Source organism: Populus nigra, chromosome 6 (genome assembly GCF_951802175.1).
Source record: "Populus nigra chromosome 6, ddPopNigr1.1, whole genome shotgun sequence".
Taxonomy (NCBI): domain Eukaryota; kingdom Viridiplantae; phylum Streptophyta; class Magnoliopsida; order Malpighiales; family Salicaceae; genus Populus; species Populus nigra.
This window is the reverse complement of record NC_084857.1, coordinates 8315861-8342674: the sequence shown is the minus strand read 5'-3', so window position 1 is coordinate 8342674 and position 26814 is coordinate 8315861. Positions and strand designations below refer to the sequence as shown.

Sequence of the window (26814 nt, the reverse complement as noted above, 5' to 3'; positions counted from 1 at the left end):
AGGGAAGAAATCTGGTGGTTTTGAAAGTGGTATATCATGAAATTTATGATCCAAATTGGACGCATGACATGATCTCCTTCTGGTACCAACCACTGAATCACATTCCAGTTTTACCACCTTTATCAGTTCGCAGTTGTGGGGGAAATTCTTTAATGTTTTACGTTTCAAAACCAATCAAACAGTACAGTCTAAATCCTGATACCCACCGTTATCCCAATTTATCATCAAAAGATTTATCCAAATGCTATGTTTGTGGCAAAACATTACCCTGGCTTCTGTCAAAAACATTCAAGAACTAGCTCGTTATTCTCATCTTTAAAATTATAATCAACAGTATCTGTCCTGGTACTGAAACTCTTACAAAATCAAGGTAAGAGGAAATACAAGAAGCACGGTATCACTTAGGCAGTGCAAAACCAGCTCCATGTGCCCAGTGCTCTTCTCGCTAGACATGCCATCATCTCGCCAAAGACCAAAGAATAGGGGCCAGAGTCAACTGCATTCTTTCTATAAAAATCTGGAACATCTATAATGTCAGGCTTTCTGGGTTCTCAACAATCTTAGCAAAGGTCTGGAGGAAGGCAGCCAAGTCAGCACCATAGACGATTCGGTGATCAGCTGTCACATTCACCTGAAAGCAATCAAACACCAATTTAATTAGAGTATCCTATAGAACCATTTGCTTGGAAGGAAAGCTGAAAGGTACATCCCCTGCAAGCTATGGAGCTCTTTTGTGTTTGATGTTTGACAACATCAAATGACCAAATAGCAACATACTTTGATTTTCAAGAATATCAGATAACATACAATAACCTACAAAGGGCAAGCAAAGGGACCTAATGCATGACAATCCCATTAGCAATAAGAGATATTAATCTATCTCAGAGGATAGGTGCCAGGGACCATAAATAATCAGAACAGCACCAAAGCAGGGATTGTGTTCCCCTCCAGAGAGCATACAGCACTTGAGGTTCGCTCATATGACTTTTCCATTGATGTTTCCTCCTTAGAGCTAAAACTTTGGTTGCCTTTCAAGTTAACATCTAGTTGAAATATCGTTTTCCAGCAACAGTATTTCAACTAGCAACCAGTGAATTTTTTCGAGGACAAAATTCCAAGAAAAAGACACAAAAGGAGTTCCTATACCTATAGTTTCAAAATTAATTCTAGTTTACATACTCTGATGATTTAGTCACAAAATATTTCAAGGAGAAAAAGGCCAATCACTTGAGCATGAGACAACCATAGAGGTTTTGCATAATCCCTCCTGAAGTATGAAACCAAATAATTGTGAGACCAAGGTCACTTAACATCACTTAGTGATCCTGTGTATTTAACTAACCCAGTGCCCCTGCTCCTCTGAGACCAATCACAGACAGACCCCAAAAGGAAAATAGATAAATTGATTACAAAAAAGAAGATTGAGAAGCTTGCCGAGGCACTTATAAGTAGAAATAGTGGGTTTTCTTCTGGTAAAATAATCCAAAGAGGTAAGAAGAAATGGCAGCATTTTTTGGCACCTCAAGTTGAAGTTCAATGATATTGTTTTTCACCAGGAAAAACAATGATATTGTTTTTCAAAATGGTGACAAGGAGGTTCATGATCAAACTGCTGATGAGAAGGAATTTGTGTCTGATATGTACAAGTTATCTGATACAATTGTACTTCTTGAACTATGCTTCATCCAGGAAAGTGAATTGCATTTCAGATTAATCATCAGTAGATTAAAGCTTATCAATGTTAGCTTTTAGCACCAGGAATAATTGATGCTTACTGTGAAATGTAAATCACTTTCTCAGATGAACAACAAACCATATGCTAAGGTCAATGGCTATGCACTAGTAAATCTTTTGTTCTTACAGCCCCACTCCACCCAAGGACCTCTGATGCACATAAAACAAACTAGATTATGGATCAAACAAAATATTTTACCTCTTTGACTACTATAACAGTATCTTTAAGTTGAATTGAACCAAAGAGAACTCACTTCTAACAGTCTGAGGTCAAATTAAAATCACATTATGCCACAATAATCTCATGAAATTTACACTTCCCATCGTCCCTATCCATTCCAGTCTTCCATGTTTCAGAAACTAGTATGAACCACATCACTTCTAACCCATGAAACCAGCAGATTTGTCGAGCATAACCACTAATGACAGTATATTGGAGTCACTAAGCTAGACAGCGTAACCACTGGAAAGCTATGCAGTGTAGAAACCAACATCCAGAGCCATCTATAAGCCTCATGGATATGTACAAGGAATTCCTAATTTGAAGGCTACTGATCACGAAACTGAGAGAGAGAGAGAATTATAATAGCGTGTAGTTCATAATTCAAGGCAATGAGCTGAAAGATTTATTTAGGCCAGGGGTGTTGATCTATTGTTATTTTACTAATAATAAGTGAAATTGGGAGAAGCTTTAGCTGAAATAAAATAAGCACAAGTCAGTGTCAAATGAAGATTTGAAGAGAATTTCACTTGATCTTTCAAGAATTTCCTAATTAGTCTTATGCAATGCCTGACATTGGCTCAGCTCATGTGCTGATGAAGGAAAATTGCAGTGATAGTTCTGAGTAATTATGTTATATATTCCACCACAGAAGGCTTCAAGTTTCCCAAGATTTAATCAATTGGTAAAAGGATGCCATAAGTATGAATTACAGAATTACTGATAATTTCAAAACATGAAAACTGACATCAAAGTTGATTTAAAAGAAAAATGTTCTATCATAGTCTCTAATGTTTTCAAACCTTTGTTTGTTTTCAGACAGAAAATGATAAAAGAATAGAAATCTCACTCACCAGCATTTTACTTTTCACACTGAAGAATCCATCTTTATCAGCCACCACGGTTGGTTTTGATGCTCCAACAGCCATGATAGCCCCCTGAACATTGTTTCCAACTTTTTAGTAAATTTCTAAAAAGTCATGACAAAAAAAAAAGGACCTGTCTATGACTACTCACCTGGCCTGGAGGAAGAATGGCATCAAATCTGTCCACTCCAAACATTCCTAAATTGGATAGAGTGAAAGTCCCTGCGTACAAATAGAGTTATAATTATCACTCCAAAAAGATTTTTAACATGAATCCAAGCCCCTCAGCGGATACAGAGAGAGAGAGAAAATAAAATAAAAAACTCATATAGTAAAAACCTGAATTATACTCCTGGGGCTGAAGCTGCTTTGCTCGGGCCTTCTCCACCAACTCTTTCCATTTTTTTGATAATAAGTATAGATCCAACTACACCAACAAAGCAATTTACTAATTTAAATTCAACATGGTCATGATCCTGACACCAATAAAAAATCGATCATCCATCAATAAAACGAGAATCATATAGATTAAATAACAAGATTACCTTATCTGCATCCTGCAGAACAGGGGTTATCAACCCACCATCGATTGCCACAGCTACTGCAATGTTAATGTTACTGTTATAAGTAAAGCTTTTCCCATCTTTACAGCTTGCATTCACAACTGGGTGCTGAACAAGTGCCATCGCCGCAGCTTTTGCCAACAATGCAGTCATTGTCACACCCTTCGGTTTAACCTGAAAATAACCATAATGATATCATCAAACAAGTTGAACTCATACATCTCGTACCCTCAATAATCAAGTCAATAAAATTACCATTACCAACAAAATGAACGGATGCATTCTAATAGTTAACACAATGTACCTTCTCGTATAATGCATCAAGAGCATCAGTTGTGATTGGATACCCAACCCTAAAAGTTGGAACGGAAAGGCTCTCCACCATATTCTTTGAAACAGCCCCTTGCATTGAAGTAAATGGCACAACATTAGACCCCGGTAGCGGAGGAGGAGCCGAGGAACTAGCTGCAGCCATAACTGGCGCAGCAGCGGCAGCAGGGGAAGCTGGACTCACACTCGGCTTTGATACAGCAATTCCCGCAGCTGCCTCCACGTCAGCAGGAGTTATCCTTCCATACGGCCCCGTTCCAACCACTTTATTAATATCCACCTTATGCTGCCTAGCCAATTTCTTCGCAAACGGCGTGGCAACCGTCTTCCTCGGTCCCTCAGGTGCAGCCGGAGCAGGAGGTGGTTGCGGAATTGCAGGAGCGGGAGTGGAAGAATCAGGAGGAGAAATGGGAGTAGCAGGTGAACTCGAACCACCAGCTTTGGAGGCAGCTTTCGCCTTGGCTTCCGCAATTTCCTCTTCAGTTTCAGCTAAAAGTCCAATTGGAGCGCCAACTGGAGCGGTTTCACCCTCGGGAACTACAATTGCGGCGAGAATGCCATCGTAGAAGGTCTCGACATCCATGTCGGCTTTATCGGATTCAACCACGACGACGCTTTCGCCTTTAGAGAGAACATCTCCTTCGGATTTAATCCAGGAGACGATCTTGCCCTCGGTCATGGTAGAGCTGAGAGCAGGCATGAAGATCTCGCGGATCTTGGCTTGGACTCTCAAGGCATTTGGATTTCTTTTGCGGTGGGAGAGTGTGGAGGGAGAGAAAGGGAAGGAAGGGGAGAGGGAGGAGGAGAAGGAAATGGTTTTGTTGTTGATGGGGATTCTGGAGAGGAAGGGAGATGAAGCCATTTGGTTGAAGAGAGATTAGAGACTGGAACGGAGAATGTGCTAGTGCGAAAGAGAGGGGGAATGAAATGAGGGGGAATAGCGACTGGAAGAGCTAAAAAGTGGAAGACAAGGGGAGGGGGCGGAGATGACGAGGTGATGAAGTTGGTTGGGAGAAAGAGCTACCCCCGCTGTGTTTACATCGCCCGCTACCGTGGCTTTTCCCTTTAATTTTATTAGTCGTCAAGTTTGTTAGCACACAATGTTTTTTCATCTTTCGTGCACTTCTTTTTTCTCTCGCTCCTTTTGAGCTTAGCTTTCTAAGCTTCCCACTGTCAATTCATTGGAAGTTCCAACTCCCCCGAGTGTTATTTTCTTCCCTGATGTTGTGATGTTGTATTGTTGTCGATTGAGATATACTTTTTTTGGGCACCGCTAGGCAGTGGAGGTGTTGGTTCGTGCGGTGAAGTGAAAAATTCATCGGACAAGGTCTCGATGTATAATGCTTGCATTAAAATTATTAATTAATAAAATACTAAAAAGTATGATTAAATCCCTTCATTAAAATAGTATGGTGTTTTTTTATTTTTCTTTTAATTTCACCTCTTATTTTTTATTTTTTTCAGTTTCACTCTTCTTTTGATATTGTGTTATTTTAGTAATTATAATTTGTGATTTTTTTTATTAATCTCAACCTTAAAAATTAGATCCCTTAGGAACAAGAGCTTCATAATTTTTTTATTTATTTTCTATGAATTTATTTTAATTTTATGGTTCAAGTCATGGGTTTAACAAGTTAAATTTATATTAACTCGGGTTATTTTTTGTTACTTTTTCTAATTATTTTTTTTAATTTTACTATTTAATATTGGGTTAATTGCGAATTAAACTTTGTGGTTTTTTCTTTGTTTTATATGAAGTTATCTCAATTTCATAAACTTTGTCACATGTTTGACATGTGGAACCAAGTTTACTCTATTTAGTTTTTTGTTCTTTTTTAATTGGGCTTTGTATTTTTAAAATTTTTTTGCTTTGTACGGGGTTATCTCGAATTTATGATCCAAGTTGGAGGTTAGTAGGTTAACACGAGATTATTCGGTTTATTTTTTATCCTTTTTTAATGGAATATTTTATTTTCAATTTCACATTTCAGCAACTTTTTTTTTCAATATTGGATTTGTAAAACCCTAACTTTTAGCCCAAACTCAAGCTCAAGTCAACCCAAGCTCAACCTAAGTTAACCTAAGTATATAAGAAAAAGTTGCAAAAGAATTATTTTCTCTCTTCTAATTCATATGGTTGTCGTGACCCTCCCCTCATAAAACCAAATATTTCAGTTTTTGATCTTGAGATTTTAGGTTCAAGAAATGTGAAAGTAGCAAGCAAGTGATTTCCTCTCGTGTTACTTTCAATTGTGGTTTGTTTATGGAAGAATTAAAAAGGAGATTAAGGTTTATAAGGATTTAAAGTTTATGTTGTTAAGATTGATTCATGATTATTATGGGTTTAAGGTTTAAATAATTGATTTTGAGTGTGTTATTAGAAAATAATTTGTTAATTGATTTGTTACGAGTTAAGAAATTTGTTTAAACTTTGCTGGAAAATCTGGACAGGATGGTCTTGAAGTTGAAGATGATGAAATTTTATTTTGATCATTGATTTATAAAAATTACAGCTTAGTCCTTGAACTCTATAAAATTATAATTTGACCCCTGAAGTGTATTTAGGAATTATATGCATTATTCTTATAAGTTTAAGGATGATGAATCTCGGTTTGAAATTTTATTTGTGTAATTTTCAACTTAGTCCCTCAACTTTAGAGATTTACAGTTTAGTCCCTAAAGTTTAGAAATTTGCAATTTGGTCCCTATAATGTAAATTTAGATTATGAACATAATGGAGGATGGATTATGGGTGAAATTTCAGTGTTGTTATGTATTTCTAATATTTACAATTTGATCATCCAACTCTTGTAAAATTGTGAATTTGCCTCTGATTTCTAAAAAAATTTGTTTTGTCCGTAAATTCATGAGACAGAACCTGATTTTCTTTTATATATTAGAGTATTTTATTTATGTTGTTTTAAGTTTTTTTTAATATATTTTGTATATTCATTATAGGTACCTCTAACGATCATTGATAAGATTTTTAGGTCTTTCATTCGATATCCATTTTACTTTTATATTTTTCTCGGATGAGTGGGATAATTTTTAATATGCATGTAATATAAATAAATATGTATGTTTATTATATGATGAGTACAACTAATTAATTTTTTGAATATTTATATATGTTGTATGATTTTTCAAATACTCATCTATTCTTGAATTTGTTATATTTGATGTGATATATATTGCTTTGATAATTACGTGGATATCTATTATGCCTTGACATATGACTTATCAGTAACTTTATGCCAACGAAAAGTAGTTAGTTCATGTGCACATAGTATTTTGTATACCTAGTTGGTGAGAGAGGCACCTACTGTGGCAACTGATCCTTCCATGATGGTCACATTCGGGTGTCATATGATATTTGACATGTATTTTACTACTGTATGTTAATATGCTCAATATGTATATTTATATCAAGATATTTACAACTTACAAATTAATAATATCAAAGATATGTATTAAATGTTATCCTCTCACCGAGTTGGTTGAACTCACTCCTCATTCTATATTATTTCCAGATCATTGGTTTTTGTTAGCGAACTGACCTTGTTGAGTGTTCATGCTTCTTTATTTTTTGCCAGCATGCCTTGTTTGTTTAACGAGGCTTTTATTTTAGTTTTGATCCAGTGTTTTGGATGCTTCACCATTACCTTGTTTTAATTAAGCTTAGATTTTGACAATGTAATGAGTATTGTGGATGATTATTTTTGTTTTAATTATTGATGATTAGTTTTAACTATCATTTGGTTTTATTAGTTTTTAATAATATAATATATTGGAAAATTATGAAATGTTGTATATTTTTAAATAAATTATTCTTTTGATATTTTTGTTCTAAGACTTAGCGTAGGTGAAGTGTCCTTACGACACCACTCCTGAGTTGTCGGCCATGCACTTGAGATTCAGGTCGTGATAAGGTTAACCTTGGTTGACTAGGTTGACCTTGGTTGATTTTATTAATTTTTAATTGATTTTTTTTGTTTCATCATTCATTGTTGGTTCGTCGAGAATTGAGTTTTGTATATTTTTTTGATTTGCTCTACATTGAATTATCTTGATCTCATGATCCAGATTACAAGTTTGACAGGTTAGATCGAGTAGTTTTTTTATTTTTTTTAATTCAGTATGTTTTTTTTATTATGTCATTTAACACCGGGTTGGTTAGAAATCAATTTTCATAATTTATTTTGATTTGTTTTCTATAGTTCATCACAATCTCACAACTAGAGTTATATGTTTGGCAAGTTAACTTGCAGTCAATCTAATGTGTTTTCATCTTAATATTTTTATAAATATTGTCATAATCCATTTTTGGGTTCTTCCTGATTACAATCCATTTTCTAAAAAAAAAGAGGAAGGAACACGGTGCCGTTTAGAGATAGGGGAGAAGAAGGCTTTTAAAATCTTTTTCCCGCTCACTTTCTCTCCCACCCCACTTGCCCAAAAAACCTGCATGACCCATACCCACACAACCATACCCTGTAAGCATTATGGAAGAAAAATGAGGCGGAGACCCATGCCCTGCACTTGAACAGGGTATGGCGAACCTCTCCCCAACTGCCTATAAATACAGAGTGACGCGCAGAAGAAAAAAGGAGGAGGGGAGAAAAGAAAAAAAAGGAAACTGAGGGGGCAAAATTTTGGAGAAAGAGAGAAGGGCAGTGACATAGAGGGAAGCAAGACGAGAGAAGGGAGAGAGGAATAGAAAACAGAGGTCAGATAGAAGAGAAGAAAAACAGAAAAAGAGAGGGAACGAAGCAGATCCAAAGTTAGAAAAAAAATCATCCTTTTCAGGTTCCCAGCAGCTGCTCCTCTCTCTACATCGTGGCATTTGGCCACCACCATCCAGCACTGCCATTCTGCCACCATCAGTGCTGCCACCAGCAGCAACATAGGAGAAATTGAAACAAAACAAAGAATAAGAGAGAACAAGAGAGAGAGCAGAAACAGAGAGGAAGGGAAACCACCGTCTTCATCAGCGAAGCCATCGTCTGCTCCTCCAGCATGACCGTTGTGTCTCTACATCAAGGGAAGAAGAACAACCGCAGAAGAATCATCGCCTGCTACCTCACCGAGAACGCCCACCACGAGCCACCGTCGGCCCAACCACCACGCTCCCTCACTCCAGGTAATCTCCTCCCCTTTTCTGGCTCCTCTGTTGTGTTGACCATTTGCATGTAGAACGTGAGCAATTCACGTTCTGCAGCAAAGTGGAAAATAATTAGCTGGTTACTGTGCTGCGTATAGTAACGACTAATTATATATAACGAGTTATTGTGCTCATGTTCTGCTTGCACAGTAACTCACTATTTATTTTTTGAGCTGGAACATCAGCCCAGCCCACGCGACTGGGTTGAGTCCAGCCACAACAAGGTTCTCTTTTGGGCCAATCCTGACCCAATTTCAGTTTGGGTGTATTTCGGCCTAACCTCTTTATTGGGTCGAGTCGGCCCAGTCTAAAAAAATATATATTCAAAAAATCATTTTTGGAAAAAATTGTGATTTTTTCGCGTATTTTTCTACACCATGTTGATTAATATCGGTATGTATTTTTATATCGTAAAGATACAAATCCGGTATTAAAATACACGATTTTCGTCAAAACTTTGAAAAAAATATTTTTTTTTCATGTATACGGCCAAGTCTCTCAAAGAAAAAATTACATCATATTTTCATACAATAAAGAAAACTTAAAAAAAAAAATGTTTTAGCATGCATTTTGGCTTTAATAACCAGTTTATTAAAGTTACGAGAACTTGGCTAATATTTCAAAAATTCCAAAAAAATATTTTGTTTTCTTAATATCATAGATTATGAATTTATACATAAAACGTACTCCCGATATTAAAAAGGTAGTTTTCTTTTATAGAAATTAGAACGGTTAGACTTTGCCCTATAAGATAAAAACCTTCTTATTGAGGAGGGTTTTTCTTGAACCATAGACGTACAAACAATTAAAAAACATGACAAGACCTAAGATTTTTATCAGACAATAAAACAATGCAGCTTACCTTGGGTAGGACGTATTTGTGGTGTTAATACCTTCTCTTTACGCAACCAGTCTCCGTACCCGATCTCTGAGACCAGTTAAGATTCCTAGTGACCAGAATATTATGTGGCGACTCTCATTCTATTTTTTCCATTGATAAAAAGACAAGAATTCCTTGTTTCCCCATATTTGCCAGATGAGATACACACATATTGAGTGTAGAGGACGATCGCCGCGACGCCGCACATGTGTGATAAATATAATATCAAATATATCTTCATATTGATATTTTTTAAAAAAAAATACCATATCACATATATAATATTTTGAATTTATAATTGTTTTTTACTGGAAGACACGTTATCCATGCTTAATTATTTTCTTACCTTAAAAAAAATTACGACCCACAACCAATGATATATGCCATGTTATGCTGTATTCACGCGACAAAAGAGACAAAAACAAGATTAATTTTAATATATTTAATTAAAAAACAATTATCCACGTATAAAATTAAATATATTTATATAATAATTTTTTAGTAAATTTGTATACTTTTAAATAGTAAAATATGATACTCAAATATAATATTTTTTATATTTTACTATTATAAAAAACTTTTAATTCTAAACTTGTCAAATTAAAACATGAAATGATAAAAATAATCATCATTACAATTTTAAAACTCAACTCGAGAGTCAACCCAAATAAGAATTGAGTTACAGATTGTAAGGCTTAACCTCATTTTTCAAAAACTAAGGATAAAATGACATTGTTTTAATCATTTTTTTAAAAGCAAACAAGATTTTACTTGGGTTTTACCCCGAATTGATAGAGTCATGGGTCGATCCAGGTTTTTTACTAGGATGATCGGGTCAATCATTCCTCAATTTTTAAAAAAATTCAGACCAATCTTAAGGTAGCTTTTCGAGATGATTCAGGTTTTGTAACCATAGTTATTATACTATTATCAATCTCAATACTCAATTTAAAATAAAATAAGAAAAAAAATATCTAATTATTCTCTTAAACAATAATATATATATATATATATATCAATAGTATAATATTTTGTTATATTTTATCTTATCTTATCTTATCTTAAACATAATTTTGTTTCTATCATTCATATATATATATATATATATATATAATTTGTTTTTTCAAACTCGTAAAAGAGACATGGGATAAAATCAGTATTTGATAATTGGTCAAACTTCAAATTAGCATGTGGGGTAAAAATAATATCTCGTAATCGGTCAAAGGAATAAACGGAGACACGTGGATGTATATTATTTTCCGAGCAAATGCGGCCCCCCCCCCTACCCACCCACCCACCCAAATCTCCGACCCCACCCACCCAAATCTCCGACAGAGACTGTTCGAGGGATCATATTCAAAAAATTAAAAGATCAACGATCAAGTTGAATTCAATCAATAATTCAGGGTCACATTACTATTTAGCCTTTTGAAAATAAACCCAAAAGAAATAGACGAACCTGGACACAAGTTTCTTGCATACGGAGAATAAACCATTTTTTTCCGGAAAATGCTCGATGTACTAGATTGTCAAGCGTGTATTATAGACTTTTTGGGTGGGAAATATGTTTTTAAAATTTTTAATTTTAATTTTTTTATTGTTTTGTTATGCTAATATAAAAAATAAAAAAAAATTTATTTTAATATATTTTTAATTAAAAAATATTTTAAAAATCAATCGTCAAAACAATACTAAACATAAATATCAAATAATTTTTAAAACAATTTTTTTGTTTAAAAATATATTAAAATAATTTTATTTTATTTTATTTATGATATCAATACATTAAAAAAATAAAAAAAAATAATCTCAAATAATTTTTTTTTACAAACACTTACTATATTTTGGAGAATATAATATAATTCGACATCACTCTAGCTTTGGAAAAGAGCGATATCTCGGCCTCGTTAAGAATATTCAAAGATCCTAAAGCAAGAAACGAAGAACGTGGACTGAAGATGCCAGCCTTCTCCACGCACGCTGCCTAACAAGCCGGAATAAAAAGACTAGACTAGAGGCTTCTCGGAAATAGGTCTCCATGACAAATAAAAAATGCAAGATTAGGAGATTTGGTGTACATAAATATGTATTTGTTTCTCTCTTTTCTTTTTTCTTTTATAATATTAAAATATGAGAACACACACAAAAAAAAAAAAAAAATAGACCAGGCAATTGGAGATTGGTTAGTTAAAATTAAACTCAAAATGAGTAAAAAAAACTTTCCCACCAAACAATTACCCATCAAGTGTTCGACATAATCTATTTTAAAAAAGTTAATTTTATAAAAATAATATTCAAGCTCGAGCAAATTGCATTAGCATTTGCAAATCATAAAAAAATTTAAATGTGTATATAAAATCATAAACAATCCTTTGCGAGTAGTAAAATAAAAATTCATGCATTTAAAAACTAAAAATATAATTTTTAAAAAATAATTTTTTATATTTTTAAACTTATCATAAATCATTTTTAAAAAATAAAAGATATATTATTTTAGTTGTTTTAAAAAACATTACGTATGACACTCACATACATGCAGTGGATAATGTTAAAATGCTAAATCTGAGGCCGGCTTAGCTGTCACTTGGAGCCATTTCCCAGAACTACGTCACCTATTTTGCCTTTATTCACCACTGTTCTATTTGTTCATCGAGCAACAATTGTTTATTAAATTTGTTTCGAAACAATCATTGACTTTTTTAATTGAATTTTTTAAAAAAGGAAAGCATAACGTGGAGTCACGGTGCATTCACGCTATACTGGCGGGCTGCAAAATATTAAAAAATAATTGCTATTACACAACCACACCAGCCGGAGGAAGGCGGGCGGTTGATCTGATTACAAGGCAGGAATGTGGGGTCTCTTAATTCTGTAATGGCAGCCACTTCGCTCGTGGCAACCATTTTGTCGTTTTAGCTTTGGATGGCATTGGTGTGAGTATTGTTTTCAAAGTTTTTTTTTTATATAGTTATATTAAAATAATATTTTTTTAAAATATTATTAATGTTAATATATCAAAAAATTTAAATAAAAAAAGCAATTTTTTAAAAAACACTATGTGCATTCCAAACAGTCCAGAAGGAAGTTTCCGCACTAACCTAATATCAGTACTGTTCCGGTTATAAATCCTCCATCTCTAAAGCTAGCGAAATTCTATATCAATTAAAATATTATTTTATATCGGATTATTTTATGTTTCAAGGCTGAAACATATCCAAACTTCCTTATTTTAGATATTTAACTTTCATTGTGACGGACAATTTTAAATTAGTTTTTTTTTTAGTTTAGATATCCGATAATGATAAAAAATTTAGAATATATTCTTAGACGCTTGACATGCTGTTTTTGTTGATATATATATATGAGGTTGATTTATTTATTTTAATTTAAAAAAGTCTACTTTTAACATATATACGCGCGCACTCTCGAAACGGTCTTTGAGATGTTTCAGTATAGAAAATCTTGTACCGATTAAAAAACTGGAGGGGTGTGAACAACTTTGATATTGATGGACATTGGATTATCAGTCCAGTGGATTATTGAATTGAATAAAACAGTAAAAGCAATCATTAAATTCAAATTCATAGCGTTATGAATATATTGCCAGTAGTAGCGGTCCCTTGATTTTGAACAGGGAAGTAAGGAAACATCCAGGGCAAGACTGATTCGGCAATTTCTACAACGTTATCTCGACCAACGGCTACAAACAGTGACTAGGATGGGAGGAGACCAGGAATGGGAAATTCTATTACAGCAAAGAAGTGTTTCTTGCAAATGGTATCTGAAAAAGGGTTTTCAAAAACTATCACACTTTAAAAAGGTTGTCGAGAAATAGCTATCAGTAACAACACATTTGAATTTTATTGATAGTCATTCATTAACCTTCTAAGTTAATTAATAATTTAAATTGACTGTAACTAACCTATTAAAAAAATATTCTAATTGAATTTTAAATTGATCACAACTAATAATTTCCATTGATGATTGATAGGATTATTAGTTAACTCTAAAAAGTCTTATTGAAATTTAAATAGATTATTATTGAGAATAAAATAGCATTGATCATTTAAAAATATTATATATTTTAAAAAATTAATTTTAAAATGCGCAACAGAAATCTACTAAATTGCATCTGATGTATGATCAAAATTAAAAATATTTTTTTATCTGTGAAGCTTTAGAATAATTTTCTTCATACGAAAAAACCCAGATGAGTTGGTAGCATTGAGTTGGAGTTAGATATTTTGCTTTTTTTGAAGTTAGGCGTGTATAAAAATATTTTTACAGTTCTTTTAAATGAAATATTTTTGTGCAATCGTTATTCCTATGTTTCTTCTAGCTCACCTAGACCTGACTTGTTAATGTACGTGGTTTGATTTCTCTATGTTTTTTTATTTGTTAGAGGTGATGTTTATGGGGGATTTGAATCAATCGTCGGTGTAAGGAAGTTCAAAAAGGAATTACTGTTACCCTCTTCAACAACAAAGTAGAAAGTGGTTCACAAACTCCAGCGATTATTTTTTCAATTGACGTTCCCGCCGTCGGTTACACAGAAATCTCGTTTGACCATGCTTGTTTACACGGCACGTCATGTATTTTTAAATGATAGTGTTAAAAATAATTGTTTAAAAATCAAAAATAAACTTTGGATTTGCAAATTGCCTGATACATTTTTTTTTAAGTGGATTATATCTCATCTCCACGTGTTACTTTCTTTTTCTTTCTTGCATTCCTTTTTTTTTTTTTGCACTTCTCTTAATCTCCTTTTTTTTTATCATTTAAAATTTATTGGATATTGAATTTATATACCTGAATTATTTTAGTTTGTTTTCTATAAAATTATCATAATTTTAAATAAATATCTTAATATTTAATTTATATTTAATTTTATAAACAATTGTTTCTGTTATCATGCAGTTAAAACATAGTTTTTTTAAATAAAAAATCTTAAACCTAGTAAAGTCTCTTGGTTGTGAATTTAGCGTATTAAGCCACAAAGGCAAATCAATCATGTGGAATTGTGGACGTTTTAATATTAAAAAAAATCATCTTGATTTTTATTTTTTTAAAAAAATCAAGTTATATTTTTTACTAATAATTCAGTTGTTTTTGAACCCATCAAATCAGTTTAGTTATATTATATTAACTTCTATATGGTTTAGTTTTATATTTGAACTAGAAAATAAATCAGAGTAAAAAAAATTTAAAATTAATATATTAAACCAAATTTAATAGTAATAACAAGTAATTCATTACAGTGAATATTTTTTTAAGTACATATTTTTTTTATTCGAGGCGGGCATCTCACAACCCAGTAAACTAATTACAACTAAGCGACTTCTAACCACATGTTCATGTATTTATGATGCAACTATACACTGGTTATAGTTAATTGATTTGTCTTCTTTTCATCAAGCTATAGTTAACAACGAATCGATAAAATAGGCTTTACTTGTTTATAAATTCCCACCCCCTCTCTAGAATGGCTTCAATGTATGTTGGTTAACGTGGGATATGGACTTTTTAAAAAATATTTTTTAATTGAAAATATATTAAAATATATTTATTTTTATTTTTAATATTAACACGTTAAAATAATTAAGAAATATAAATATTTTTTTTAAAGTAAAATATTTTTAGCATACACGGACATATAGTTAAAAAATCAATTCGAAACATACACTTACACAATATATCTTAAAATAAGAAATCAAAACTTTAATCATCAAAATCACCCTTTTAAAAACTCATAATCAATTCACGAAAAATCCATGACTGCACATCTATTTACATGACATACGCACTTCAACTCAATCAACAGCATCCAATCCAGGATCAAGTTTAGGAAATCTAAATGCTATTTACATATAAGCAATGTCTGATTATTTGAATTATAAATCTTGATACTCAAAATAACATGGATTTATTATTTTCTGTTTGGAAACGCGAGACAATCCGTATTTTTAAAATATTTATTTTTTTATTAAAAAATATTTTATATATATATATATATTTTAAATTGTTTTGATATGCCGATCTTAAAAATAATTTTTAAAAAATAAAAAATATTATTTTAATGTATTTTGATATAAAAAACACTTTAAAAAATAACCGCAACCACACTCCCAAACATACACCGAATAATGAACAGGCAGCAGGTGAAATTAAAGTTTTTAACATATTTTCCAAACCAAAATCCGAAATAACACCATTTTTTGAAAAATAAAGCTGTTATCATAATTTTTTGAATCTAGTAATTAATTCAATTATTTTTGTAGTGGTAGTAGTTTGAAAACAATTAATTTCTTCTGACAACTGGCAAATAGACTGAGCGAGTCTCCCATATAAGAACCCGGCAATTGCGGGCACCACTTCCTTATCTCGCTCTCTTTCAACTTGTTCCTTGTCTGTTGCCTGGATCCCGTACAGGATACGTGTCGTGTAACCAAAAATACAAAACACAAAGGTAATTCGCGAACATTAATAAGGGTATTTACGGAAACTCGTTTTCCCACCATAGCAATCCACGCAGTTCCAAACTCCTCTCCTTCGTGGCACCCTCGTGGACGCAATCGTAACCGCCCATCTCTCCTTAAAATCCCCACATCACGAAACCCTAGCAACCCCTCCTTTTTTAAATCCCCGTTCAAATAAACAGGCGGAGATAAGATACAAACAGATGAAATGATAAAATAGAGAGGCTAGAGAGAGAAACCCTAATCCTCCTCTTCATTTATACTTATCGTTTTCGTTTTTCATTTTTCATTTTTCAATAGCAATTGATGGAGAGGTCGGGGACTCGGTCGCCGCCGGAGAAGGCTACGTCGCTGGGGTACGTGAGCTGGGAGGAGGTGTACGTATCCAGCGACAGAAGGAGGAGAGAGGTGCAGTATTATCTGAAGAGAAACGACGGTGGAAAAGACCTGGCAATTACAGGGAAAGAGAAGAGCTCACGGCACATGTCTTATTATTTTGAAATTAGGAACCGGTCGAATTTGTTTCCTATGGCACCCTCTCTGAAGCCGAAGTCAAGAAGAGAGGTTATTGACTTGCTCGATTCAATTGTTTCAGGTACATAAGCAAAAACCTAATTGAAACTTTTCTATTATTATTAATTTCCCTCTAAATTCCGAAAATCTCGAAGCTTAGGGGATTTCTTTTCAAGGGTTTGTGTTCTTTGCGGTATTATGTTGGATCCCAGTTTTTTTTTTCTTGGCATAGTTGGAAATACGATCGTGGATTTTGTAATTCAGTCCAAAATTCAAACTCTTCCGATATTTGCATCGGGGGATGTAAATCTTCGCGGAGCTGTGTTGTGTTGTTCTTAATTCGTTTTAATACTAGCCTGGTTTTTCAGTTTATTGCTGCTTCCCTTGCTGCACGGGCTTTTTCAGGCCTTTGAATTTTATCTTTGAAGATGTCTCCACCCTCGCCTAGTTTTGCGATTTCTTATTTCGCGGTAGAATTCTATCTGTTACCTCTCCTGATCTGAATAGGAAATATACTTGGATGTTTTTCTTTAATTTATCATTTATATTGAAATATATGGAAAATCTTTTTTCTTAGAATTTGCCCAAAGATGACCGATTATATCAAATTGAAAAGTTTGCATCTTTAAGTATCTGTTTCCAATCTGTCGTGGCGAGTACATGCCTGTAGATGCCCTAATTAGGGCTGTTGTCAATGATGTCATGTCCATGTGCCTTTTCTTCTCGAAGATGCGCTTATCCATTTTCTTTCCTTGGATTCCTCGCGTGCTGTGCCCATCTAGAGGATGGGTGAATTCTTTTTGGCATCTCTTGACATTTCTTATTTTTTCCTAGATTTTATTTCTCAAGGAGGAAAGAATTGTGTTCTTGTGATAATGGAAAACACTTCTTTTTGTTCAAGCATATCTAGAAATGTAAATTTTTCTTTCCAAGTCCAAATAACAAATTCATAATTTATCTTTGTTTTTGGATCTGAAGGGAGATAAAATATTCAAATCCTTGCTCTCTTTATTAGAGCAAATTTTTCTATAGGTGCTCTAAATATCCGTTCTACAGGCCAGCAGCCCATTATTTCATAATCAGTTTTTTTTAGCTCTATACCCCTCTCGTTATTAAGAGCAGGCTGCTCTCCTTAACCTTTTTTCATGTCTTCTCCCTATTATGTGTTTACTGCCCTAACTATTAACTCTGCCCTTGTCATAATCACCTATTTCTGTGCCATGTTACTACGAACTGATGATGATCTGGGATGCAGGAATACTTATTCAATTTTAAAGAGCTGGTTAGAGCATCGGATGCTTATGCCTTCACTATCTAGGTTATGATCTTTCATGGCTAGATTTATCCTACTTTATAAGTAAATTTCCTGATCACAACCCTTTTATGCTGTCATATTGAAATTATACCCTCCTGTAAAAACGCCAAGGCCTCTTGTTTGTGTAATTGCATTTGTACCATGGGTTTTATCTGATGATAAACCATTAAATGCTCCCCGTTTGGTTATGTACGCTCCTCTTTGCATCAGCTCCCTATTCTGTCTTTCCTTTGTCTCTTTCCTCAGTGATGGCCATCTATTGACTTTTGAGTTTGCTATGGAATTTCAGGTTCCCTTCTACAAGCACCAATCTTTCAAGCAGGCTCCTTGGATAACAGTGATGCTTCTCAGTTCGATATGGAAATATTTAAGGTAAGAGTGGTGTTATTGACTCAGTGATGTTTCAAATTGAGATATTTAGGATGCAGGCATTGCCTTTTTGATTCTTACTTGTTTTCATTTTTTTAGGATATTCAGTCGCAAAAGCTGGGGCATTATTCTTCAGAATTTTTGTGGTTAGGTTCTCCATGGGTTTGCAGGAAGAAAAGAAAGCATTATGAGTCTTTTTACCGGAATGGTGTCAAAATTTCTGTGAGTGTGTTTGTGTTTTTTTTCCTTTCTGTGGACCCTAGTTCCACCCCCCCAATTGTATCTGACTTCTTTATGTGCTTTACTTGAAAACATTTCAGATTCATGACTTTGTTTATGTCTTAGCCGAGGAGGATAAACGACTCATTGCTTACTTGGAAGACCTCTACGAGGACTTGAAAGGGAACAAAATGGTTATGGTACGATGGTTTCACAAAATTGATGAGGTTGGTATTGTTTTGCCTCACAATTTTAATGACAGAGAGATTTTCTTTTCTCTGTGTCTTCAAGATCTCAATATCGAATGCATAGATGGAGTGGCCACTGTTTTGAGTCCTCAGCATTTCAAGAAATTCTTAAATGAGGCTGTATGTACTAGGTTCAATGCTTTTGTTTGTGACAAGCTGTTCGACAATGAAGATGTTAATCACTTTGACATTACTCAAGTTGAAGGTTACTGGAGACAGGAAATTCTTGGGTATTTGAGTGTCATTCCTTCAAAGTGTCTGGCGAATTCCCAATATCCAGGCAATGGCTTGAGAGGTGAAGGACATGACAATAATGCTAGTAGGATGAGACCTAAGAAGAGGCTTCGCAGATTAAAAGACAATGATGATTTTTGCATTGTCAGAAAAGAATCAACTACTTCTAGGTGTTTTAACATGCAAAACCTGCGTAACAGTCGGATTGACAGCAAAACTGGAAATGAGATATGCAGTCAAAGGGGAGAAGAGCATACTGCCTTTTTGTCCACAACAGAGGTTATGCAAAATCCTCAAAATCTACATGTTGGCTCTGAAGTTGAAGTGCTTTCTCAGGATAGTGGTATTAGAGGTTGTTGGTTCCGAGCTTCGATAATTAAGAAGCACAAAGATAAGGTGAAGGTGAGATATCAAGATATCAGTGATGCAGCTGACGAAGCCAATAAACTAGAGGTGTGTATTGTTAAACCTCCTTATGTTTGCAAACTTTTTTGCTTTTCATTGTGGAAAACAGGAGGGGATATAAAGAAGTCATTCGCATGTAGTTATGTCCCGTTAAGCCCATATTTTTACAAGTTCACTCCAACATACAGTGTTGTTTTATGTTGTAGGAATGGGTTTTGGCCTCTAGGGTTGCTGCTCCTGACCAATTAGCTATCCGGATTGGTGGAAGGACTGTTGTCCGTCCCACCCCCCAGTTCAATAAAGACCGAGCTGCATCAATTGCTGATGTGGGGACTGCTGTAGATGCTTGGTGGAATGATGCTTGGTGGGAAGGCGTCATTGTCCAAAAAGAATCTGAAGATAGAATCCATGTCTTTTTCCCAGGTTTGGAAACTTTCTTTCCTTGGAAATGAAATTGTAACATTATTCAGTCCCATGTCATTTTTTTTTTGTTAACTTCAATTTTGTAACCTAACATTTTTTAGGAGAAAAGAAGGAATCAGTTTTCTGTTGCTCTGACCTAAGACTTTCCCAAGAGTGGGTGGGAAATGAGTGGATACATATCGAGGGACGACCAGACATTCTGTCCCATTTGTCATCCTGCTTGGAAAGAAAGCAATTAAAGTTCAGATCTGATGAGAGTAAATTGGCCCAGGCTGCTATTCCTGATACCAGGCAATCAGGAAAAGGGAACCCTGGATGTATTGATTATTCTTTAGACTCTGGATGTGATATGGGAAAAGAATTGAAGGTAGTTCCAGATCTTTCAAAGGATAATTTGCTAGCCCAGTTGAGGTGGAGGTCAATCAAGAAGAGAAGACGTGGTAGTGGGAGTTCTGGCCATAAGATGCACCTCAACAATAGTGGGGGTCGAAGGTTATCAGAAGTCATCGGATCCAATTCAGGTGAAAGATATTTGATTCCAACTGCCCTGAAAGTTGATCATGAGAACTGCAAGTACATGGGGGATTCTCTCTTTACCTCTGCTGTTGTGCAGCCTCTATCAAGCTTGGTTATGTCTAGATGATTGGTTCCCTGTTATTAGGATATCTCAAGCAGATGTTACTTTTTGATCTTTTGCAGAGGTATACATGTGTAGCCGATAGAATCCTTGCCTATGATAGATTTTTGATGTTGACGACCTCGAAAGTGGACGAAGAGAGCTGCTGTACATTGGGGGTTCTTTCTTTTTCTGTTGTTCAGCCTCTAACAAGCCTGCTTATAAATCTGCCTGAGACAGGCTTCTTTTTGTTGGGACGTGGAAGGGTTATTCGTCCATCTCTCAAGTAGATGTAGTTTTTGTTCTTCCTCTTTTCAGAGGTACATATTCTCATGGTGCATGTACTCGATGCAACACAATAGATTACAGGCCATTGCCATCGGTTTTGAAAACTATTTTCTGAGAAGTGATGGCATCCAATCCCAAGCTCCTTCACCGGAGCTATGTATTTGTATCTAACAGTAGCCGCTGGGGTCCACAAACATCAGGCAGCAATTTTGAATGACCTTATAGAGTTCTAACCCCTGCATATACTTGTACCCTTGAAAGACTATTGCAGCATGATTTCTGCTTGTGATTTGTATCTGTATATCGTCTCTGGCAATAAAATTTTACCTTCTTACTTATCTCCATGCCCAAGCTGTTTTAGATTGACAAGTTTCATTTTATGCGTGGTTTAAGTTGAACGGATATTAGCTGTGCCGCCTTTTGGGACTTCCTTTTGTTCCGCTTTCCTGTATTTTTCGCTTCAGCAGCAAAAACCAGCGTTGTAGTGTAACTGACAAATGCCACTGTGGCAAGTATGATGCATTTTGTGATTCTTCGATAACATTAGGAACCTATATATTTATATTTCTGTTATGGCTGTGGGTTCCCGTGCTAGAAACATCCAAAAGTGGTCCATTGGTTGATATAAACAGCTCAATTCTAAGATTCCTTTTATTTTAGAGATGATTTTGATAGGTTGATAATATATATATATATATATATATATATATATATAAAGTATTTTGAAAAAATTATTTTAATTTATTTCTAAGAAAAAAAATATCTTGCACTGTAATATTAAATATTTTTTTAAGGGGTGTTTAAGAGGAATAAAAATTACTTTTTAAAATATTGTTTGTTTGGAAATATCTTAAAATAATTTTTAAATTTTTTTTTTAATATTAAAACATCAAAATAATCTAATTTTTTTTAAAAAAATATCATATTTTGACGTAAAACAATTTCAATCTCAATGGCAAATAAGAACTTATTTGGTAGACCGCAAACTAATCTTTGGCTTAATAATAATTATTATCCTTTTTAGGTCTAATAACTTTTTTAATTTCATTATCGATATTCTGGATGAGCTAACAGCATCATCTATCAAAGAGTGGTTAGCGGTTAAGCACTCCGTGCCAGTAAACTCTAGCAAAAAGATACGTATTCAAATTAATTTTGTAGCTTTCAACTAGTTTTTTTTTAAATTATTTATTTTTGTTTAAAATTAATTATTTTTTTAGATTTTTTTGATGTTATTGTATTAAAAATAAATTTAAAAAAATAAAAAAAAATTATTTTAATATATTTTCAAATAAAAAAAATACTGTAAGATAATCAACCCTATCTCAAACATGGCCTCAGGCAATTTGCTTGTCTGTAGAAAACCACAAGCCACTTGTTTGATTTTTTTGGTTAATCCAGTTGTTCAGCATGAAAGTTGCCGAACAATCAAATCAAGTAGGCGAAATTTTTCGTTTGTTTAGCTGTTAACGTTTGACATTGTTATGGTAAAGAACACAAGCTTTAGTGGCTTGATTAGCGCGGAGCTGTGACAAAGCCGAGAATGAGACCCATCAAACCTTCTACAAGGTCGCTCTTCGTCTAAAAACTCAGCTCTATTGGCTCGCTGCAGCCTGCAGAGCCATAGCCAAACTCTTTATTGACACGACATCTAAATTGACCTTAAAAAAAGATTACAGTACTAATGCAAGTGTTTGGTCTCATAAGCAAGCTACAAAGAATAATTCAAGAGGAGAAAAAATTCAAAAACAGTGTTTTGTGTGGGCCTGCCTCAGTGAATGAAACATCTTTGTCAACCAAGCACTAAAGACCCCTTCTCACTTTTACTAGGCTCTGTAACCTGTTCTATCTTGATTCCTTGTTCTCCAACAATTGAAGCATCTTAAAAGTTGGGCTTGCTCTATCAGCACAGCAGAAGCTGTTCTTAGATCTTTTTCAGATCATTTTCGTTCTCCATCTTTCTTTCCCTTGCCCATTTCAAGATGGGATTGAACTTGTTACCTCACTTTCCTATATGAGTATCTTTGCTGATTTTAGTCACAGAACAAAGATATGGCTCTTGCTTCACGGCCTAAAAAGGAGATACAGAGAATTGGAATCAAGAAGTCAAAGAACATGCTATATTCTGGAACTAGCCTGGCCTCTGTTGAATCCTTAACCGTGCCTCTTGTTAGCACTCTCTCCCTCTCTCTCCATTTGCTTACGTTGAGCTTACATGTTTTATTTTTTTCACCTACAGTCAAACAATTGTGTAAGTTCTCATGGTTTATTGTGGGTGCTGATTGCAAGCAGGTTCAGGTAGTTGTTCTTTCAGCAGATATTCGATGTGCAGAATGTCAAAGGAGAGTAGCTGACATAATGTCAAGAATGAACGGTAAGATTTCTTGAAACTTGGCCATTTAGGTGTTAAGCTTTCAAAGAAATGTAACAAGTTCTTAGGATTCCTCCAGGCTGCTAATTATGATTTTGGATGTCTTTGGAAGCACCTCCAAGGAATTCTCTTGGAGTTATAGCGATGACTGAGCTAACGTTCGGTCACTGATGTGGTCCTAAAATTAATAATACTCTTTGAACCGCAAAAATGCCCTTTCATTTCCTTTAAGGGCGGTCTGGTTGCTTGCTGCCACAGTAACCTCATCCTTCTTCTTCCCTTCTTTTCTTTTCTTGGGGTTTACTGACTTCCTTTTAGCAATTTCGTGTAAATGCTTCCTTGTATCAAATAATTAGGCCTCTCGCTGTAGCAATGCATGAGTTTCATCTTATGTTCTGTTATGTGAAAAGCTGGTACAAAAGAAGAACATTATTTAAACATCAACCTTTGAAATGGCACAAGTTCATTTTCCTGTCATTGTTGAGAAATACACATCCTTTTTCCTATAATACCTAATCCAGCAGTTGTTACCTTGTGGGCTGGACCTTCAGACTCTGTCTGTAAATTATTCACACTTCCAGTTATTTCCTTTCCACATTCCACGTTTTAGATGACTCTGATTGTTGGAATATTATTCAACTAAGGATCTAGCCTGCATATTTGTATGTCGTTTTGCAATGATACAAGGTATACATGCACCTAGAATAACTAAGGATTCTTTTGATGTAGATTTTAAAATTAATTCCAACACTCCCCTTAATTTTGGAAATCTCACAATTCTTGAAATTTAGATATGTATTGCAGATGCTTGCAAACTTTCCTACTCTTTACCATTTTCCTTGGAAAGCACTCATTGCTTTGTTGTAGCCACTGTCTCATTATAGCTTGTTAGACAACTACATTGCTGCCACCATTTCCTTCTTCTTACAACGCCATCTTGAGCCATCTCTTTTCATTATGGCTAGCTAATGAAATCTCATTGCCATCTCTTCAATCTCCTTCTTCAGCAACTGTATTTGTCTAAACATGGCCATTCTTAGTCATTTTTCTCCTCTTATGGCCGCCCCCACAGTTCTCTAGCCAAACATCTTTCTTTCAAGATTTGGCTCTTCAAGTGGCTTTTGTGCTTACTCTTCATCAAGATGCTACCTTCCTTTTATCATGACTCCTTGTCCATTTTCCACCTCCTTCATTAGGAAGAGCTCTCTTCTCTCTTTATGTGTGGTCTCTCTTGTACCACATCATTTCTTGTGCAAGAATTTGTCAACTTGCAGGTAGCCCCTCTTGGACTTTTTCTATCTTTCTCTTGATGCAAGGTCCTAGTTCTTTTGTCTGGGAATCTATTATCTCGCACCTCTAATTTTTTGATGTCACTCCTCCATCCTCTCACTCTAGGGTTTACTTTCCATTTTCTTTTGGGATTTCTTCTTTCTACACACATGTTTTAATCCCTTCCTGTTAGACTGATCTAGCTCTGTACCAGTGATAATTTATTAACAGCAGCATAAGGCCAGAAGTCTTTCTAATGAATCTGAAAGTGTCTACAAGTTTCTTATCACAAGAGAATAAAACACCCCTTACATAGAGGTTCTAAGTAACTCTTTAGAGACTCATTAAATATATATTCATATAACATATACAAGAACCCTTACTAAATACATGAACTACATACATTCATGAAATTCTAATGAATAACGAATCTAGATTTTTCTTAATTATTTCTAACACTCCCCTTTTATTCAAAAAATCTACAACTCCCAGTTTGTCTCGGAAATAAAAGAACTTCTCTGTAGCAACTGGTTTGGGGAGGACATCTGCCAGATGTTCTTTTCTACAAAAATGAAGTTCAATTGCTGTTTATCTCATAAGCTCTCTGATATAGCAATGACGAAGTTTAATATTGTACTCTGTGCGATTATGGAACACTAGATTTTTAGTCAAGGCAATGGTTGACATGTTCTCACAAAACATGGTTGTTGAAAAAAACTGCCTCTGACGCAAATCCTCCAGAATTCTTCTAGGCCAAAATGCTTCAACTGCCGCACTTGTTAATGAAATATGTCATGTCTCTGCTGATGATAAACCCATAACTTGTTGTTTCTTTGATGACCAAGAGATAACCTTTGATCCCAAACAAAATACATACCCAGCTGTACCTTTTCTGTCATCAACAGAACCTTCCCCAGTCACTGTTAGTGTAACCAATCGGGCTGCACACCTTTTCTACTTCATATACGACACCATAGCTTCTTGTTCCCTACACATATCTCAGGATTCTCTTGACTGCTGCAAAATACCTTGCCTGGTTTACTCATAAACCTTGACACTATGCTAACAACATTATCAATATCAGGTCTTGTGTGTATAAGAAAACGAGTGAGCCAAAAAGCTTTCTGCTTACAGTTTCATCAATCTTCTTTTCACCACCATTCTTTGAGAGCTTCTCATTCACTGTAAAAAGAGTACTCACAGGCTTGCTTTGTGACATGTTAAATTTCTTTAACAAATCAGCTGCATATTTTTCCCGAGAAATAAAAATTCTCCCAGGTTCTTGCTTCACCTGCATGCCTAGGAAATATCTCATAAGCCCAAGATCAGTCATCTAAAACCGACTCGTCATCTGCTTTTTGAAATCCTTTGTCATCTGGTCATTTCCCAAGTAAATTAAATCATCCACGTAAAGAAATATTATAAGAAAGCCATTCCCGTTGGACTCCGTGTTCCATAGTGTGATACTGGATAATGTTTTCTTTTTCTCTATGAACACAGTAAGCATCTTAACTGTTGCTCCTCTTTTTTTACAATTTTTTTTTGGCAGAGACAGAATCTATATCGATCAATGTATTGGAAAAGAAGGTAACTCTCACTTGTAGGTATCCTGTTGTGAGAGTTTCTACAAGGCAAGTTGCTGCTGTATACAGAAATCCTCTAGGCAAAATGGCAGTGATCAAGCGAATTTTTCGTTCTTACTGCCCTTGATGACATGTAAATGTTTCGACAATGAACACAGTTCTATTATCAAAAGATCGTGGCTGCGTGAAATAACCACGTATATAATTGTTATATTACGTTGAGAAAGTAAAATAGAATCTCAGATACTTCTTATCGAGCATGCTTGAATTTGTTAGGGAAACAGATAAAAAAAGGCAGATATGTTTGGACAGACATGGAAATTATGAGTTTTTGTTGATAAGTGCAGTCCTGTGCAGAGCTTGATTTCCAATTTGAAGGAGGGAAAAAAAGTACTTTTCTAGGAAGGAGTTAAACAACTACATGAACGTAAAATCTTCCATTATTAACCTTTTCTATTTTCAGGGCATTGAATTCAGGGCAGGCTAACATGTAAGATGGCTTCAATTTTGCGTAACACAAACCTTTGCAAACTATTAGAGAATAATATAAATCATATCCTGGGACCTCACCTAATAGCTTAAGCTTTTAGGTTGAGATGGTTCTTTAACATGGTATCAGAGCCTTGATGACTAAGTGGTCACGAGTTCGAATCTCACCATTCCCATTTATTTGATAAAAAATTAAGCACAAGGTAAAGTGAGCTTGTGCAAGTTTCAAGCCCAAAAGACTT

The 26814-nt window shown here is 34.6% G+C and overlaps 3 protein-coding genes across 5 annotated transcripts; 2 read left to right on the top strand and 1 right to left on the bottom strand.

Annotated features, from left to right (window-relative positions):
- Nucleotides 1-273: 273 nt before the first annotated feature.
- LOC133697470 (dihydrolipoyllysine-residue acetyltransferase component 4 of pyruvate dehydrogenase complex, chloroplastic) lies at nucleotides 274-4942 on the bottom strand. The gene is made up of 6 exons (XM_062120035.1): nucleotides 3688-4942; nucleotides 3366-3557; nucleotides 3160-3247; nucleotides 2972-3042; nucleotides 2809-2892; nucleotides 274-631 (listed from the first exon to the last, which is right to left on the bottom strand). The coding sequence occupies exons 1-6, from the start codon at nucleotides 4573-4575 to the stop codon at nucleotides 527-529; spliced, it is 1428 nt and encodes a 475-aa protein (XP_061976019.1). The 5' UTR covers nucleotides 4576-4942; the 3' UTR covers nucleotides 274-526.
- An 11436-nt stretch (nucleotides 4943-16378) lies between these two features.
- LOC133696717 (uncharacterized) lies at nucleotides 16379-21198 on the top strand. 2 transcript variants are annotated; one of them, XM_062118983.1, is made up of 7 exons: nucleotides 16685-16825; nucleotides 17999-18061; nucleotides 18348-18430; nucleotides 18527-18649; nucleotides 18748-19581; nucleotides 19740-19956; nucleotides 20058-21198. In XM_062118983.1, the coding sequence occupies exons 3-7, from the start codon at nucleotides 18416-18418 to the stop codon at nucleotides 20597-20599; spliced, it is 1731 nt and encodes a 576-aa protein (XP_061974967.1). In that variant the 5' UTR covers nucleotides 16685-16825; nucleotides 17999-18061; nucleotides 18348-18415; the 3' UTR covers nucleotides 20600-21198. The 2 variants fall into 2 exon arrangements, with proteins under 2 accessions (XP_061974966.1, XP_061974967.1); XM_062118982.1 differs by lacking the exon at nucleotides 17999-18061 and having other exon boundaries at nucleotides 16379-16825.
- Nucleotides 21199-22674: 1476 nt separating this feature from the next.
- On the top strand, nucleotides 22675-26343 carry LOC133696209 (uncharacterized). 2 transcript variants are annotated; one of them, XM_062118323.1, is made up of 3 exons: nucleotides 22675-23029; nucleotides 23153-23234; nucleotides 26056-26343. In XM_062118323.1, the coding sequence occupies exons 1-3, from the start codon at nucleotides 22913-22915 to the stop codon at nucleotides 26208-26210; spliced, it is 354 nt and encodes a 117-aa protein (XP_061974307.1). In that variant the 5' UTR covers nucleotides 22675-22912; the 3' UTR covers nucleotides 26211-26343. The 2 variants fall into 2 exon arrangements, with proteins under 2 accessions (XP_061974307.1, XP_061974306.1); XM_062118322.1 differs by having other exon boundaries at nucleotides 22680-23029; nucleotides 26050-26343.
- The last annotated feature ends 471 nt before the right edge of the window (nucleotides 26344-26814 follow it).